General features: G+C 37.4%; 2 protein-coding genes across 2 annotated transcripts; one reads left to right on the top strand and one right to left on the bottom strand.

The window, feature by feature from the left end:
• Window positions 1–6,549: 6,549 nt before the first annotated feature.
• LOC108675108 lies at window positions 6,550–9,999 on the top strand. The gene is made up of 3 exons (XM_018163093.2): window positions 6,550–6,717; window positions 7,103–7,250; window positions 7,737–9,999. The coding sequence occupies exons 1-3, from the start codon at window positions 6,625–6,627 to the stop codon at window positions 8,015–8,017; spliced, it is 522 nt and encodes a 173-aa protein (XP_018018582.1). The 5' UTR covers window positions 6,550–6,624; the 3' UTR covers window positions 8,018–9,999.
• Window positions 10,000–10,049: 50 nt separating this feature from the next.
• LOC108675107 (nitric oxide-associated protein 1-like) lies at window positions 10,050–17,062 on the bottom strand. Its single transcript, XM_018163092.2, has 10 exons — window positions 15,966–17,062; window positions 15,595–15,695; window positions 15,205–15,334; window positions 14,721–14,939; window positions 14,380–14,528; window positions 13,573–13,762; window positions 13,030–13,190; window positions 12,336–12,520; window positions 11,444–11,661; window positions 10,050–10,730 (listed from the first exon to the last, which is right to left on the bottom strand). Exons 1-10 carry the CDS (start codon window positions 16,939–16,941, stop codon window positions 10,435–10,437), a joined length of 2,625 nt encoding a protein of 874 aa, XP_018018581.1. The 5' UTR covers window positions 16,942–17,062; the 3' UTR covers window positions 10,050–10,434.
• Between the last annotated feature and the right edge of the window lie 220 nt (window positions 17,063–17,282).

Genomic DNA, 17,282 nt, shown 5'->3' with positions numbered 1-17,282 from the left:
TGCTACTCCACATAGTTAAGTCAATACATCTCCAATGCTTTTTAACCCTTACCATCACTTCTTACACATGCTGTTTTCCTAAGGGTTCATTTACCATGCTGCATTGCTGCAAATGTGAACTGTACCAAACAGTAATGCATCATCACCTTACTTTGCAAGACTTGAACCCCACATGGCTGCGTCACTGTTTCCCTGCCTTACTATCCTCCAGCTGTCCGGCATCTTCTTCCCCCTACACTTCCCCCTATTCTCCACCTTTATCGCCAAGGCTGGCTGGAGGCTTTTCTCACAGACCTTTAATGCTTATCTGAATTAGGTTAGGTTAGGTTTTGCACAGAATTAGGTTAGGTTAGAACTTGTATAGATCCTCTTTTCATAGCGTAATGCAGTCTAGTGAGCAGAAACTAGTACGAAAAGCCATATTGGCAGCTGGTGCAAAAAGGCGGGGAGATGGGGTAAGACTGGAGGTAGAGTTATGCTGGGGAAAACAGCTGTGACAAATGGATGGGTTGGAGTGCTGGCTGTGTATCAACAGCTCTGTGGCATAGGGAGTTTCTCACCAAAAATTGTGAGGAGGTTAGGTGGCATGGGATAGAGCTGTTGCCTGTTGGGCAGTTTTAAATACGGCTTAGAGTGAGTGTATTGGTGGCTTACTTCTCATTAGCTTGCTGGTTCATTTCCATGAAGAGGATTTGTACCTTTGGCTTTTAAGTTTTTAACATATAATCCCTTAGTCTACTCTGCCCTTTAGCAGGCTTACGCACCAAAAGGAGTATGAAAGAAATGCTGGTCTTGGGCAATGCTGGCCTCTTGCATGCATCCCATCATTATGATGATTACATTCTGCAGGATATTTTGGAGGGAATGGTAAATTAATGCAGACTGCGGAAGTTAAATTTTTATGAAATGACACGTTTACAAAGTGCAAACTGCAATTTTTTGATTAAACAAAAATACATTAGAGTAGAGTTGCAAGATTTCATACCTACTGAAATTATATGATGTTAGAGCCACAATATTTCAGAAAAAAGGACTTCTCCTGACCTGACCAGGACACTAGCACCAGCCTGTGCCCTGTTGTGTGTGGCTGTGCTGTTCATTAATTAGCCTTAAATAATTCTACCTGCACCTTGTGGTTGTGGCTTGCAGTCAATAGGCAATTTTTCTTTTTTTTACTGAAGTAATTGTGAGAAAGCTATAGTATAGGAGTAATAGGGCCTTGTGAAATTGGCCTGATAAATGATAATGGCCATTGTTGCCCTAAAAATAAGCAGTTTTTCACTGAAGTAATTGTGAGAAGGCTATAGTATAGGACCTTGTGAAATTGGCCAGATAAGTGCTAATGGGCATTGTTGCCAATTCATGGGTGGCTTCTGCCAGTGGCAGAAAATTTGATAAAATGAGACACGGGGGGCTTCTCCCAATAGATATTTTTGGCTTGCTTGCAATGTGGCTTGCAGACAGTCTCATTTTATTGACAGTAGACCAGGTGTGGGTTCTAGCACCCATCCACAGTTAATTATTGTTTAACTGCAACTCTGTTTAGGGGTTTTTAAGGCCAGGGTGACAATAGTTATGCCAATCAATTCAGATTTAAATTAAGAAGGGTGGCTCGATGTAATTGGTTGGTTAATGTCAACAAATTTAAGATTGCCAGTATTTATTCTAAGCTCACATGACCTGCTTGATGATGGTGGCCACGGGACTAACTGGAATACCAGGATGTGTTGTGATGATGAGATTTCAGGAGCATGTGGCAAAGATGAGGTGTCAGCCTGTCAGGAGCACATGGCAATGAGCTGATGATGAAGCATCAGGAGCATGTGGCTATGATTAGGTGTCAGGAGCATGTGGCTATGATTAGGTGTCAGGAGCATGTGGCTATGATTAGGTGTCAGGAGCATGTGGNACAAACCCATTGTTCACTTCAGAGTTAATTAAACAGTGGAAGCTATTAACATTGTTTAAATGAAAGAATTTTCTATTAAAATTATATTTAGGGATAGTACAGCAAAACAAATGAAACAAGTAGTGAAGAGTGTGGAATTGATCAGTGGCTTTAACTGGATTTCTACTGAAAAGGGTTACGAGTACTGTTGGCTGTTCTAGGCCAAAACCTTGGTTTATAGGGAGCACAGGGTAGGACTAGACACTAGAGGGACAGTGACACCAGGTTTGCACTTCCAGGCTAAACACAATACACAGAATGCTAGTGGCTGCTAGTTACTGAAATGGCGGAACTGAATTGAATGCGACTGTTGTTAGTTGTGCAAAAATTACTCTGAATCAAAATATGGAAAATAATTAAATTGAGTCAGGAGTTACCAAAAAATAATGGATTAAAACACAGACTGGTTGAGTGATAAAAGGTCAGATGCCTTCCGGCAACAATGCATGTGGCATGATGAGATGCATGAGGCATGATGAGATGCATGGGGCATGATGAGATGCACAAGGCATGATGTGAGATGCATGTGGTGTGATAAGATGCGCGTGGCATGGTGAGAATCACGTATGAGTTACAAGAGTGATGGGGAGTTGTACTTTGTTGTGATGATGTTGTGAAGTATTTATCCTAGTCCATGGAGGCTGGATGCCATACCAGTATTATCACCATCATGTGTCATGCAATATGTTGAAGAATTAAAATAATGTGATGTAGATAAGTCAATGGGATAAATGTGCTAAAATAAAATTAATGCATGTAATAAGTCTTTTTTGCTTCTGTCAATGCCAATTGCCAATAGCCTTGCCAGCAGCACAAAAACAGATTTGTATTCAGTGGTCATCTACATTATGCAGTTGTCAAACCTAACAAATCTTAGTTTTGACTGCTGACCAGTAGCTAGATTGAAATTTTCCTGCTTGTGAATGAAATATTGTGGCTCTAAAGTGACAAATTTTGATACCTAAATTTGGAGTCATGCAGTTTTATTAACAACTAAATGGTAAATAATTCATCTATCAGGAATCTCGTTACCGTCAACTGGGCCTACTCGGGACGGGTGCGGTATCTCGGGACAGTCTTCTGACACGGAGTAAAACTGTTTTAGTAGCAAAACTAATTGGAATATTGCAAAACGAAATATAGTGGTGTAAACGTCGACATTTTTCCTATCTAGGTAGTATAAAGGAAGTTCAAAAATACTACATTTTCTAGCTTTGAAAAATTCCTGAAAAAATGGTGAAAAACAATATTTTGAAAAGTTACTTCTGCTAAGGTCTGTAGTTAAAAAAATATTTGCCTTATTAAAAAATTTTGCTTAGAAAGAAGTGGCAGACAAGTGTAAGCATGAAAACTTTATTTGCGAAATTTACATACCTCAATCCAAAAAAATGGCAGCCATTTCCGCACGGTGGGGCTACTCGGGACACCCCCAAAAACGCATTTACAGTAGAACCTCAGTTAGCAAAGGCTCCAGTTAAGAAAAAATTGATTAATAACAAAGAATATTGATTACATTTACCTTGCTCAGCAAAAAATTTCACTTATCGAAAAATTAGTGCATCATCGGTCATCACAAAATTGTGCATAGAATGTCATGTATAGAATTGTGCACCAGGCATCATAGAATGAAAATTAATTGACCTAAACTATGATTTATTTCTCCAAAACATATGATGGTTGTCACTAAAACATTCCTTTCTGTTTCAGGTATGTTTTTCATGATTTTTTTTATAGTAAATTCACTTAACCCAATTAAAATGGTAATGAAAGAGGAGGACTTCAGAGTACTGTTAGTAATGGATGAGTACACTCTGCATGCTTCAAATGATTCAAAATGAAGTTTTATTCCAAGTGTCCCGAGTAGCCCTGTTCAACAGGGCTACTCGGGACACTTTTTTTTGCTTCTGGAACCTTACAAATAGCATATAGAATTTTTTTGGAGAAACCATGTGATAGCCCTTGCAAAGAGCTTTGAAATGAGCCTAAACTTGTTTATGAAATGTTTCATGGTAAGAAGTTATGAATGAAAAACATTCGAAATCGTCCCGAGTAGCCCCGGTATACGGTACTACAAAAGTGTCAGGAAAGCTTTTTCATATACTATATATATATTTATAGGTATAGGTATTCAATGCCAGACCAGTAGGGAAACGTGGGGCAAATGAACCACTGCAGGTCACAGGCCCATAGCGGGTTTCTTGCTAAGTATGGAAGATATTGGGCCATGTTTTCTACCACCGGTCGACAGTTTCACTGGGATGAAGTGTATGAATTTAAATTTGCTAAGAGTTTGCGTTGTTAGGTTATGTGTGAATAACTGTTTTAGCCCAGATAAAAGTTTTTTTTGCTGCCAAATAAAACTGTTTTCATTTTCTGCAGATGAAGCTTTTGAAATTACTGTGAATTATATTTTGAAAGTAATATTTATAGGGATAATTTTGAGTTCAGGCTTAGACTTTTAGCTTTTAAAATAAAATGTTGACACAATATAAATTGAAATGATACCTAGTGGGGCAATGGGCCCATGCGTGTCACAAGGCAAAGTACCCATGGGCCATGGTGGGCTCAATTCCCCTCTGTGAAGTCTTGTGTTATACATAATTAGATTTGTCTCAATGACCTTTTCAAAACCATGACTAGCTTTTTGAATTACAAATTACCCTTCACATTGCATGATTTTTTGATTTGCTGCCTCAAGGCAGCAGGTTCTAGTTTCTAGTTATGTGTGTTTGACCCCTTATCGAGTTATTGACTCTTGCCTTGCCAAAAGTTGATTGCAGTCAACACCAATGAGCCAAAAGTTGATGAGTTTTTATGGTGTTGGCTGAAATCACGATTAAGTATGAATTCCCTGCACATAATATCTGGATTATGGACGAAACTGAAATAAAGTTTTTTACTGATGAACTAAATATATTTTTTCTAGTTTAGGATACATTTTTTCATGTCAAGGATGTATTTTTTATTGCAAGAATGTATATTTCAAGTCAAGGATATCTATTTTATATCAATGAAACATTTTTCTTCACTTCAGTGATAAATTTTTTAAACCAAGTGTATATTTTTTCAAGTTAAGGATATGATTTTTAAGTTGTTAATGAATGAATGAATGTCATATTTATTATTACATTCTTCTTATTTTTAATTGTAAAATGTTGTTTTATCATTTTTAAACAAAAAATATGCAATTGTGGTAAAGGGACCAAGGGTGGGCACCTTGCCCCAAGCCCATGGGCCCATTGCCCCAGGGGTGGGGCAATGGGCCCATTTTGACACTTTTATAAAAAGTGTTTAATTAAAAGTTGAATAACTCTATTAGCATCTAATTTACATCATACATTCCTCATTAATTGTACCTTTAAACAAAACAAAGAACCACCTTGTATCAATTAAAACCATCAAAAATTTAGTTTAAAAAAAGGTGGGGCCTGCTGCCCCATGTTACCCTACTGTACAGTTTTTAGTGACAAGTGGCCAGGTAATGTACAGTTTCTGATGAGAAGCAACTTCTGCAACATATCTTGGTAGTAAAGAGAAGTTTGTACTTCATATAATATTTAATTAGATAGTAACTTTCAGTTACATTGTCACCCTCCTTTTTGCATGATTTTTAGCTTTTAGGTAATATGTGAGCAGGTGGTTAATTGGTATTAATGATACCTACTCAGTTAAGTTGATTTTCCTACTGGGTACTGACTTACCTAACACCAGTGAAAATGATTTAATATTGATCAGTTCACACTTGCTTCACAGGTCAGTGTATTATTAGGGAGGGGTTATTAATGGTGGAGTTCAATAGTCAGGAGAGGTTATTTATTTATATCAAGCCAAAAGCTATGTGGAGTAGCAAAAATCAATGTGTATTTTTAACTAGTTGGCTCTTCAAGGCTGTGAATTAGCTGTCTGGATATTGGAATGCACTCAAGGGTCCTGTAGTTAGCATTAGCAGTATTGTCCTCCATCATGAAGCTCCAATGAAGCAGCCAGCACTTTCAATGAGTTCCAGACTATGCAAGGTGCAGGCATCCTTGAAGGCTATGGCCATTGTCTGAAGGTTGGAAGGGAGAGGAGTGTACCACAAGACTCCTAACATTTTTCCAAGTGGATGGCTGAAAGCTGGGGCCAGGGCAAAGAGAGTTATGGAAGGTTGCTCAGATCAGTAGGTCAGTCAGATGAACTAAAAGCCTCAGGAAGGAGAAAAATGTGGCCAGATCATTAGCATAATGAGCAAAAAATAATAGCAATAATGCATAAATTGATAAAACAATGATTCAATAGGGATTGGGAAATGGATTCTGGGAGACTAGCATGTATGTGGTCTTGAATGCAGATTGAGAAGAGAGTCTGCCTCAAAATTTGCATCATAATCAGCTGGCTAGGTTGTGATGATGTTCACTGTCTGCAAAATTTGAGAGGAAAGGAGAGTACTATTTTAAGAATAACAGATGCCAATAAAATTTTCATTTGACGGTTTTCATTTGATGGTTAGCAACAATAATATGGGAAAATATCAAAATTTTTCATGCTTACTCCAGTCAGGTTCCTCCTATCCATCATGTGAACACTTGTATTATCAAGCCATCATCCTTCTACAGAATCACCATTCATTTGATTTATTTCTTTTCAGGAATGCTTGTGCGTAAAGCCAGTAGTAGCAAAAAATTAAAGTATATACTATGAATTGGTATAGGTTATTGTCATGCAAGCTTTTAACATCATTTAGTTTGTTCCTCATTCATTTTCTGGCTGTAGGTTTGACAGATGAACAGGTGAGGATCTCTCTTATAATTAAACTCTGAGCTATCATATTAGAACCTCAAATTCATTATATCTGTTGATGTCAGCTAAATTTTATTGGTCATATATGATATACCGTGCTTTTAATATGGAACTTCCTCTAGGGGAAGAGAGAACAATATTGCTTTGTAAATACTTACGAGAATTATGTAATGCAGTTATTGCTCTGAAAGTTTTTTGGCCTTGTATTAAAATTATACCAAAGACCAGCCAAAATAATTTTATCAATTAGCATTATAACCTATTAAATTGATGTGAAGTTAGATTATAATTTAAGTAATGCTCTGATTATATTGATTGGTCTAATGATAGTTATAGTGACCTTTTACCATTTTAATTATTCATCATTCATATAAGGCATGCAACGTGAGCTGGCAAGAGCAGTGTGGAAGCAACGAGGTATGTGTTGCGAAGGCTGCAGGTGGAGATGCAGGAAGCTGTAATTGTCTACCCAACTTTTGGCGTGATGATCACCAGCACTGCCAGCCTGTGCCTCCTGCCTCATGTGAGTTGGCTTGAATGCAATAATTATTATAGAATTTCATCTTGACAATGATGCATAATTCACTGCAACCTATACTCATGGCTTTATGTTTATCTGCTTGAATGCAACAACTACTATGTGACCTTGCCTTTACAATGAATTATAATTTACTGCAGTCTGTGCTCCCGGCTACAGGTTTGTTTGCTTAAATGATAAATAATAATATGACCCTCTCGCCTACCATTATTATTTAGAAATTGTTTTTTAAAGCTTGTTTGGTGAGTGTTTTCTTAGGCTTTAAACATTTTAACATTATATCTTGCTAAAAAAATTTCCATGAAAATTTTTCACACCAACTTAATTTGTCAAAGTTAATAAAGTCAACTTTGACACCAACTGTCAAAGTAGTTTGTTGATAATTTAAACAAACTTGTTTGAACTGGATTGAGCTTTTCACCTTTCATCAAGATTATTCTTCTTTTATGTAACTGAAGATCTATATTACAGACAACCACTCTGGTGTGGCATACGCTGCTGCAGTGCTCATCACATTACTGGTGATAGTGGGTGCAGTAGTCACCTTGGTGCTGCTGAACCAGCGCTACAACATCCTCGTGCCGTTCAGTGCACTCTGCCCCACATGTGGGGCGCTGTCCACCTTAGTCACGTCAAGTGTCAGCCGCTGCTCAGCACGTCTCTCATCCCTCAATCTGTTTGGGGTGCGATCTGGCAGGAGTCGAATGATGGATGACCTGAGTGGGCCTGAGGATGACGATTCTATAGCTTAGTGCTCGTGCTGTTTTTGTAACAGTAGTTGGGAGCATTTTTCTCATCATTCCCACAAGGAAAATTTCCCTGTTTGCAAGCTTTATGTCTGAAAGTTGCATGCATGCGCTTGTTATTTTTATGCTTAATGATCCAAATCCAGTATAAATTTGTTTCCGCGTAGATATGTGATGAAAAAGGATACTTTAGAAATTCAATCCTTTCGTCACATTGCAAGATAAAAATGATCCACTTTGAATTTTTTCAGCATTTTATAGGAGATGAGCCAATCATCACTAAATAGCTAAACCATTCACTATAATTGGTATGACTGCCCCATACAATAGTCAATAGGTTCATGTAAGCATTACTGGAAGGAATACCATCAGTTGACTTTATTTACTCACTCGCACCCGACATTTCTGCCAGCCAATGTGCCTCGTTAATGGTGTAATGCGGGCTTTGTAACGGGCTTCAAAAAGTGTACATTTGTCAATCAAAGCACAAGTTGGACGTTGAATTCTGCTATTATTTTTCAAAGAATGATGCAAAAATTGTACCGTTCAATTGCTTTTTTTTCGTCGAGTCGCCTTCACAAAGTTCCCTTGTCCACCAAGCTTTATTTATGGTGCGATTTACGCGATCGCCTTTAATTTCTGTTACCCCTAATTTATGATTTTAGGAAATTTTGGGCAAGTTTATTTTAAGCTGCCGGCATCATGCTAATGCTAAATGATGGTAGTTCCATAATCGTGCGTTTCCTTTTTATGCATAACTTCTAGTAAGCGCAAAATTTTATTAAGGGCCAATTAATAGCCCTGCTTCCTAGAAAGTTTTAAATACCAAGCCTCATTTGATAATGATCTGACTATATGTTTTGATCTGCTCGCGATTCGTGTTTTTTCTGTACATATAAGGTCACATAAGTGCTCGCTAAGCTTCGTTCTATAGACTAGTGTAAGCTTAAGATCCAACCTAGTCATGCTCTGAGGGATGTTTTGTCCTCACCGAATCGTTGGACGCCATTTAATGATAAACTGATACTCAATAATTTGACGAGCATATTTATAATAATATTTATAATAGAGGACTCCTAGCTTCCGTGTTCGCTTTAAAAAATGGAAATTTCACCCGATATTTGCCAATCTGTAATTTTCAGCATTGAATGCAGCATATAAAACCTTTCATTGTCGACAAAGAAGCTGTATTTAACTCTAGTTGCATTTTGGCGGTAATTTGTTTTCTGAAATTATGCTTGGAAAATCTATGCTTGTTTCTTGGCCTCCGCTGTCCACAAGTTCTAATTATAAAAAAAATTTCAGTCGTTTAAAGTTTCCATACGATTATCATCATGCTAAATGCAGCTTTTACATTACGATGTCGCCAACTGCCTCGTAAATTTGTATTAATAATGTATGTAAGCCGTAGTAATCGTAATGAGACGATTGAGGTCAGTCTTAGTGAAGTTAGGCGAAATAATTTAGATCAGACTTATGGAGTGCTCCCCTGACGAGTTCATTGTAGTTTAACCTGCTTATGTACCACGAAATTTGTCTGATTCTATCATCGGTTCAATATACGGATTTGTTATGACGAGTACAGCTGAGACGCTGGAGACCGCTGAGAAAATACTCGACATGATGGCTATTGGTAATGACCTGCTCGATCTAAGCTTGCGAACCCCCGCGAGGTTAACTATATACTTTTTTCTGTAAGAGCTTCGGGCTGGGAATCTCAATCAGTTTTAAAGTTTTTTGTGCACATGTATGAACATTTCGGGCTGGAAATTTAAATAATTTTTAATGGTGTTTCTGTGCACATTAATGAATAATCTAAATTTGAAAGAGGATTTGACTTTTTTGTCAACTCGGAAGTATTGACTTCCGAAAGCCAAGTTACTTTGGCTCATGTTCTTATCTGCTCTAGCACACGTGTTCCTAAACGTTGCCCCATTTCCAATTATTATGTTTTGCTCCTCCATGTGATTATTACATTCGCATGATTACACATTTTTTCCTTCCATCTAAATTAAGCTGGTAAAAATTTTCTCCGTTGGTCGTTTAGGTTCGACAAGCAAACTTTTTTAATCACTTATGGTACAAAGTCGCGTAAATACTCATTTCCATCATGAGCTAAAAATTTCTTAAATGCTTCGTTCAAAAACCTATCTCCTGAGAAAAAAGAGCGTTTTAGTAAAATATTACACAATTTAAAATCGGCAAAAAACACTCTGAATTAGCGACAAATAACGCGATCGTCTTGGTATAGACCAAATTAATAAACAATTTAACCGTCATGTTACATTTTGAGAGGACTATGAATAAATTTGATGGTGAGAAATTATTTCAATTAAATTATTGGTTATTAAGAGACAAATCTTGGTTAATAATTCGAGCAACTGATGTGCAACTTTATAATCAGGTTCCATTCCTTACTGAACTTACAGAGCTTCCTTAGACTGGTAACCGAGGCGGTCTCGTATTTTAACGTAAATGCTTCTATGATCGACATCATCAAGTCTATCAGGCGTGGGCGATTGGCTGGGGTCATATTGAGCTACTCTATCTTGGAAAACTTCGTGGTCATCGTAGACAATCCCGCCGCGCTGCTTCTTCCCTTTAAGATGAATGCCGTAAGGCAGGAGACTGGGAGCTCTGAGCACTGCACCGCGACCTCCAGCCGTCCACACGCGCAGCGAGCACACCGTCAGAGGGTGCAGCCACACTGACACGAATCCTGCACGTCCAGGTATATAATAGCAGATGTTCTAGTTATTATACTGACACACTGACACGAATCCTGCACGTCCAGGTATATAATAGCAGATGTTCTAGTACAATATGGCATTATACTGACACACTGACACGAATCCTGCACGTCCAGGTATAGATAGTAGCAGATGTTCTAGTACAATATGGCATTATACTGACACACTGACAGGAATCCTGCACGTCCAGGTATATAATAGCAGATGTTCTAGTACAATATGGCATTATACTGACACACTGACACGAATCCTGCACGTCCAGGTATATAATAGCAGATGTTCTAGTACAATATGCATTATACTGACACACTGACACGAATCCTGCACGTCCAGGTATAGATAGTAGCAGATGTTCTAGTACAATATGGCATTATACTGACACACTGACACGAATCCTGCACGTCCAGGTATATAATAGCAGATGTTCTAGTACAATATGCAATTATACTGACGCAAATCCTGCAAGTTATGATATATTTAATCCCAGATATACCGGTAAAATAGGCAATTATAATGAGAGACCCTAAAATAGTTACAAAATTCTACTCAATGGCACAACAAAATAATATACATCAGAAGGCAAAAGTAATGTGTGAATATCACACAATCGGGATTAATTTAACCGATAAATACGATAAACTACACAAAAACTAACAAAGAAAAAGCAAGATTAAAGTCAAACCTAGAGAGGGCAAGACAATGTCGGCGGCAGCGACGCCAAGTTTTGGTCCCGTCACAGTGAAGTTGACAGGCTCCAGCGCCGCCCAGCGACCGAGGCGCTCAGGAGACCCACGGGGCACCATGAGTACCTCGTCCCCCAGGTGGTCTCGGTACACTGACGCTGCGTCCACTGTCTTCACGACGGTTCTTGGGACCTCCTTGGCGCAGTACACAGTTAGTCTGCGTGTGAAAAATTACGTGATAGAGTGAAAGCCTGTAACTCATAAATTAGTGGCTAGTTAAATGTATCCGCGATTATTCAACAGTACAGCTTGGTCACCGAGTTATTCACTTGGTCAATGACTTATTAGACATAGTCTCAGTTATACGAACAGGTCAGGTTAGTTAGTCATGAATGGTCGCACGGAGCGACGCGTGATTAAATGACATGAAACCGGAGCAAAATTTTAATTTTTAGAATTTTTGAATGATAAATATGAGTCTCTGCTAACGGTTAACAGACATCAGTTGAGCCTCAGCGTAAGCATCTTGGATATTGGACGGTTGATAGTTTTGCATCATGTTGGTAACAACAAACGATGGTTAAAACGAAAACACTCCCTTCAAATGTAAGCTAAACAAACATACTCCCTACCAAATTTGAGAAAAGAAAATTCCTCCCTTCAAATGTAGGTCAAAACAAAAACTCTCACTTGAAATTTCAACCAAACGCTAATATTCCCTTCGAATGTTAAACATGATCATACCTTTCAAACGTTAAACAAAGAAAATCATATCGTTCAAATGTTAAACAAAGATCACACCATTCAAATGTTAAACAAAGAAAATCATACCCTTCAAATGATAAACAAAGATCGTACCCTTCATGTGTAGATCAGAACGTAAACACTAACTTGGCATTGTTATGCGGGGTCCAACCGATGTCTAGAGGCTTGGGATGGTGAAGGTAAAGCACGTCAATGCGCGCCAGCCCTGCCAGCAGCAACGTCCTGCTGTTGCCGAGCCTGAACGTCTGCGGCTGTATGGTGGCGCGAGGCCTCACCAACTTTATTTCGTCTTCGGTGAGCAGATCCAAAATCTGGTAATTAGTTATAGTAATTATTAGACAGTTCTTTAAAACATTAAATATCTTTAAACATTAAATATCAATGTTGGCATTAACGGATCCAGTCAGCATAAATCATAAATTTTCGTATAAACTAATTTAGAATACAAGTCCAAAAATGTACTGAAAAACTTTTCCATAAAAATTTAGAGCACAAATAACTCACGAAAAAACTAATAGGAATTCACTTGCAGAAGTTACAGCGTGGAACCTGCACTAAAATTTTCAAAATCGGTGTTTTTGTCATTATAACAACTATTTAAGTACTTACATATCATTAGTTTGCTGAAATTGCAAGTAACAGAATATGTAAAAGCAAGAATAGCCCTAAGGAAATTCAACATGTCTTCACCAAAAACGATATTGATGTGGTGAAATTAATTTCCATTTTACTTGATTTTTATTCCTCATCCAAGTTCTTACATTATTAGTTTTTAAATTCACAAGTTATACAAGAATTTGAAAGCAAAAGAAACATTTACCTGCATGGGCATGACAGCACTTGGAGTGTCCCGTAGCCAAACAGATCGCTGCTGTTGTTGGGTCTGGGGGTGTTGTTGCTGCTGCAGTCTGACGTCCGATGTTGCAGTAAACAAGGAGTGACCGCAGTCTTCTGTTCTTGTTGTGACAGCTCCATTCTCATCTACTTTAAAATAAAGTTTATAACGGGTAGCATTGCAATTCCTAAAAGTTGGAGGTGTTAATGACAGTCACAGTGCCAGTGCCTTCTAAACTATATTCATAGTGTAGCTTAAAAGAAATTCAATTGTAGTTCTATTATTATTATAGAAGTATAGCAGAGAAGCAAATTTTTTATGAGCACCAAGAAAAACGTGGATATAAATGAAGAGTGCAACAAAATTGTTTTTTCATATGGTGCATGAAACGGTAAAAAAATATCAAGAATTAATACCAATTTTTTCTTCATACCTACGTTTTGGTGAGTAAACTGTGAAAGTGATCAAAGGAAAATGCCTTTAGTATTTATATTATCCATGAAGAAATCTTCAAGTGTTGGTACATGCCTAGGGGAAGTAGAGGCGTAGTCTTGGAAGACAGGAGTGGAGCGTTATGGAGGTGGGGAGTGGGAGGGGCAGGCAGGGACGTCTTTACAGGAATAGGACGTGGCAGATATTTGAAGGGCCGCACTGTACGTTCGATGAGATCATTCCTCTCTATGGAACACAGCTTTCCTTGCGACGCATCAAGCTCAAACTGCAGAAATTTAAAAAAGCTTTTAAGCATGATGGTGAAGCAACAGGAAAAGTGTTCATTGTGTAAAAATGAAATCATTTCAGTTCAGTATATGTAATAAATCAACATAAGATTCTTCTTCATAATATGTATACTGATTGAATTTTTTTTACATTCCTAAATAGTTTACAGTAGACTATCAAACTAAAAAATATCTAAATTACAGAAAATTAACCTTAACTGTGCTTCACTAATACACTGTAGGCATAGTAACAACCACATGGATCTTGATCTATATAAACCTTATTCTCAAAACGTCACGCACTTTACTGAAAAATTATTTGGTAATGTTAGCCTTAAAACCAAATAAATGAGTTTCCATTTCCCCAGGAATTTAAAAGTAAAGAAAATAACCAAAAAGTTCACCATTTCTTATAAGAGAAAATGTTTCGGAGTATTGATGAAACTAGAAATGGAAACGGAGTTTCCATTTCTAGTTTCATTTTCCATTATACGATTTAGAGAAAATATAATGATTCTTCTATTTTGAAGGGTTGATGAGTTTGTTACAGGTAAACCACTACAGAATGCATGAAGGAATTTCTATGTTTTGCATATTTAAAAGACAGGCATAGAACCTTAAGCAGATTGAGGTTGCTGAGTGGCCACTTGTATGCCTCAACACGCTCAGTCAAGCTATGATGTTGGTGAGATCCGAAAGACTGCAGCAACGCTTTGAACAAGGTGGTTTTGCCACAGCCTGCGCTCCCTAGCAAGAATATGTCACCTGTAAAGACATTACAAGCATGAGTGAAGAATACTCAATAGTTTACATTTTGCAGCTATAAAGAACAATAGAGAATCCTCTACCATAATTCATGTCATTGATCATGCAAGACACCATAAGCCAAATCTGATATATTAACAGATGAAAATTGAACATGATTATCATGTACAAAAGTAATCTACATTATCGTACCGTTTCCACGCCACTGGCCAAGTATGAGAGAACTGAGCTGGGTAATTCCAAAGCCAGTCTTAGCAGAGACCAGCACAGTGTCGATGATGTTGGCAGATGCTAGGCATGACTTCTTGAGCAGCTCAGTGGTATTGTGCCAGATAGTCCTCAGAGATTGTTTAGAGTCCCTAGGTAACAAGTCAAATTTGTTGGCCACTATAATAACAGGCTGACCCCGACCTGTAAAGAATTACCAATATAAATATGACCTAAATTATCTGGGGTTATAGTTAAGTTTGAAGTCAATAAGGTCACATTCTAAAATCTTTCTGCATAGCTACAATGCCTATCATACCTATCTTCCACATCAACATAAGATTAACGCCAGTTGAGTACTAAATTTCATGCATACAAGTGTTATAAAAAAAATGACACGGATATAAATTTGAATTTATCCTATCACTGTTAATTTAGTACATTGAGGGTTATAGATACAATAACATACCAATGATTTCCATGATGCTGGGATGTATTGAGCAGGGTGCATCCATCAAATCAAGAACAAGTAACACAAGGGAGAACTGTGTGCACATTGGCCGGAGAACATCTAAATACTCTTCATGACGTACAACAACCTGCAAATAAGCTAAAATTAGAATGCTTCCCATGCTGTAGTAAAAAAAAGGACTTGATTAAAGAACAATTAAAAGTAAAACATATAAGTTTTATGAACTCCTTCAGAGAAGACAAGTTTGCCAAAGTTATCCAATGATATTTTGCCCAATCATTCTAAAATAACTCATGTTGAGTAGATGTCAAAAAAATGCAATATCTGATTATTTGTTTCATTTTCTGGTTTTCATCAAAAACTTTATGAAGAAAAGAATATTCTTACCTGCAAAGTGGACTTATGAACAGCATCAAAACTACAGCTCTGGCAGATGTTTTGAGGATTCTCAAGATAATCTGTTGAAATTGGCAGCTGCTCCAAGTTATCTGCACATCAATTTTTATACTGAGACAATAGAACTAATTGAGACAATAGCAAACAATATTTGATCAGTATTAATGGCGACAAATTTACTGGCCTATTGAGTCAAATATCTGAGGTTAAAGGATTAAAATTATGCCATATTCATCCCATGCCATCTTCACTGAGCATCATCTGCATAAATGTTGGCAAATCCTTCAAGGAATTTTACTTTAAAATTTACCTATTACAGCAGGATGCATCAGAGAATTTAAATTTTACAATGATTCCCATACCTGATAATGGTAGGTCTCCAAGAAGTGTATTGCACACGCTGCAAACATTTGCCAATGGATTTTTCAAACTTGCTGCAGCAGGCACTTCATAAGAGCAGTTGTGTATACTTGAGTTCAGTGAGCTTGAATGTGATGGGCATCCATTCCTGTTGAGCAACTCCTCACCACTGTCGACTGGGCTTGTACTGTTCTTGCCTGATTGGTTCCAAATGGGTGTGCTTGCATTGGATTGACTGGGCTTACTGACATTGTAGCAATACTTAGAGGATTTCCGCCGAACAGGAGAATTTTTATTGAGATTTATAGGTGTAATATGACCTGCTTCATACTGATCAAGTAGTGCAGCCAATTCCTTTTTTGAGTCTAACTCTGGCAGAGACTCATACTGTATTCTATTTTTTTCTATCATTGCAAAGTTTTTATTGGTATCACATGAACTTGCATCCAGTAAAAATTTGGTACTTTTGGCATACGGGAAAACTTCTGAGTCTTGAGGAGTTGCCACTAATGATGCAGTCTCCATTGCTTTTCTGTCCCTCATTTCAACTATGGCACTAGCAGCATTCTTTTCTCTCTGGCTTTTCACTAAATCAATATGTTTGTCCCTTAAATCATATCGATGAGAAATTGGCATCCGGTAGCTTTTGGGGAAAAGTGAGCTATACAAGACACGAGTATCTTGGAGGTGACGCACTTGTGGAGGTATCATTGTAATTGGGTCATCATTTCTATTTTCAGTATTTTTGACTAGACTAACATTTTCATCGGCCAGTGTGATTTTTTTCTGTGGGTTTTCTTCAACATGTGTTATTTCATTTTGCTTTGAGATCTGTAACTGTATTTCTGTTGTAACTGTAGATTTGTGCTTACATATAGATGCAAAGATTTCTTTTTGTATTATATTTATTTGATTCAAACTTTTATAAATAGACTTGCTTCTATGCAATAAAATAAGTTTGTTTACCATAGCTATCATCCTGAATCAAGGTGCCTTGAAACTAAGTTTCAAAAACATAAGCGACACATTTATATACCTGGAAGTAAAAGTCAAAGGAAAATTTGTCATTGATTTAATGCTATTAAACTAAGGAAATTCAAGGGCTTTCAATACTTGGAAAAAAAACCTAACTGAGATAATCTGAGACTATTTGCTTAGAACATTGCTGCTTTGCAAATGTATTCCTCACAGTCAATATCAATGCCCACTAAGAGCTATGAGCAGCCAGGCAAAAAGTGATGAAATTTTTGTTACAGGTTCACATTCATGTTAAAGTGTTGACCAATGAATCTGAATAAGAAACACTAAAATTTAGACCT

This window comes from Hyalella azteca, unplaced genomic scaffold, assembly GCF_000764305.2.
Source record: "Hyalella azteca isolate HAZT.00-mixed unplaced genomic scaffold, Hazt_2.0.2 contig16691, whole genome shotgun sequence".
Classification (NCBI taxonomy): Eukaryota; Metazoa; Arthropoda; class Malacostraca; order Amphipoda; family Hyalellidae; genus Hyalella; species Hyalella azteca.
The sequence above is the reverse complement of the archived record's forward strand: the minus strand, read 5'-3'. Positions and strand labels throughout refer to the sequence as shown.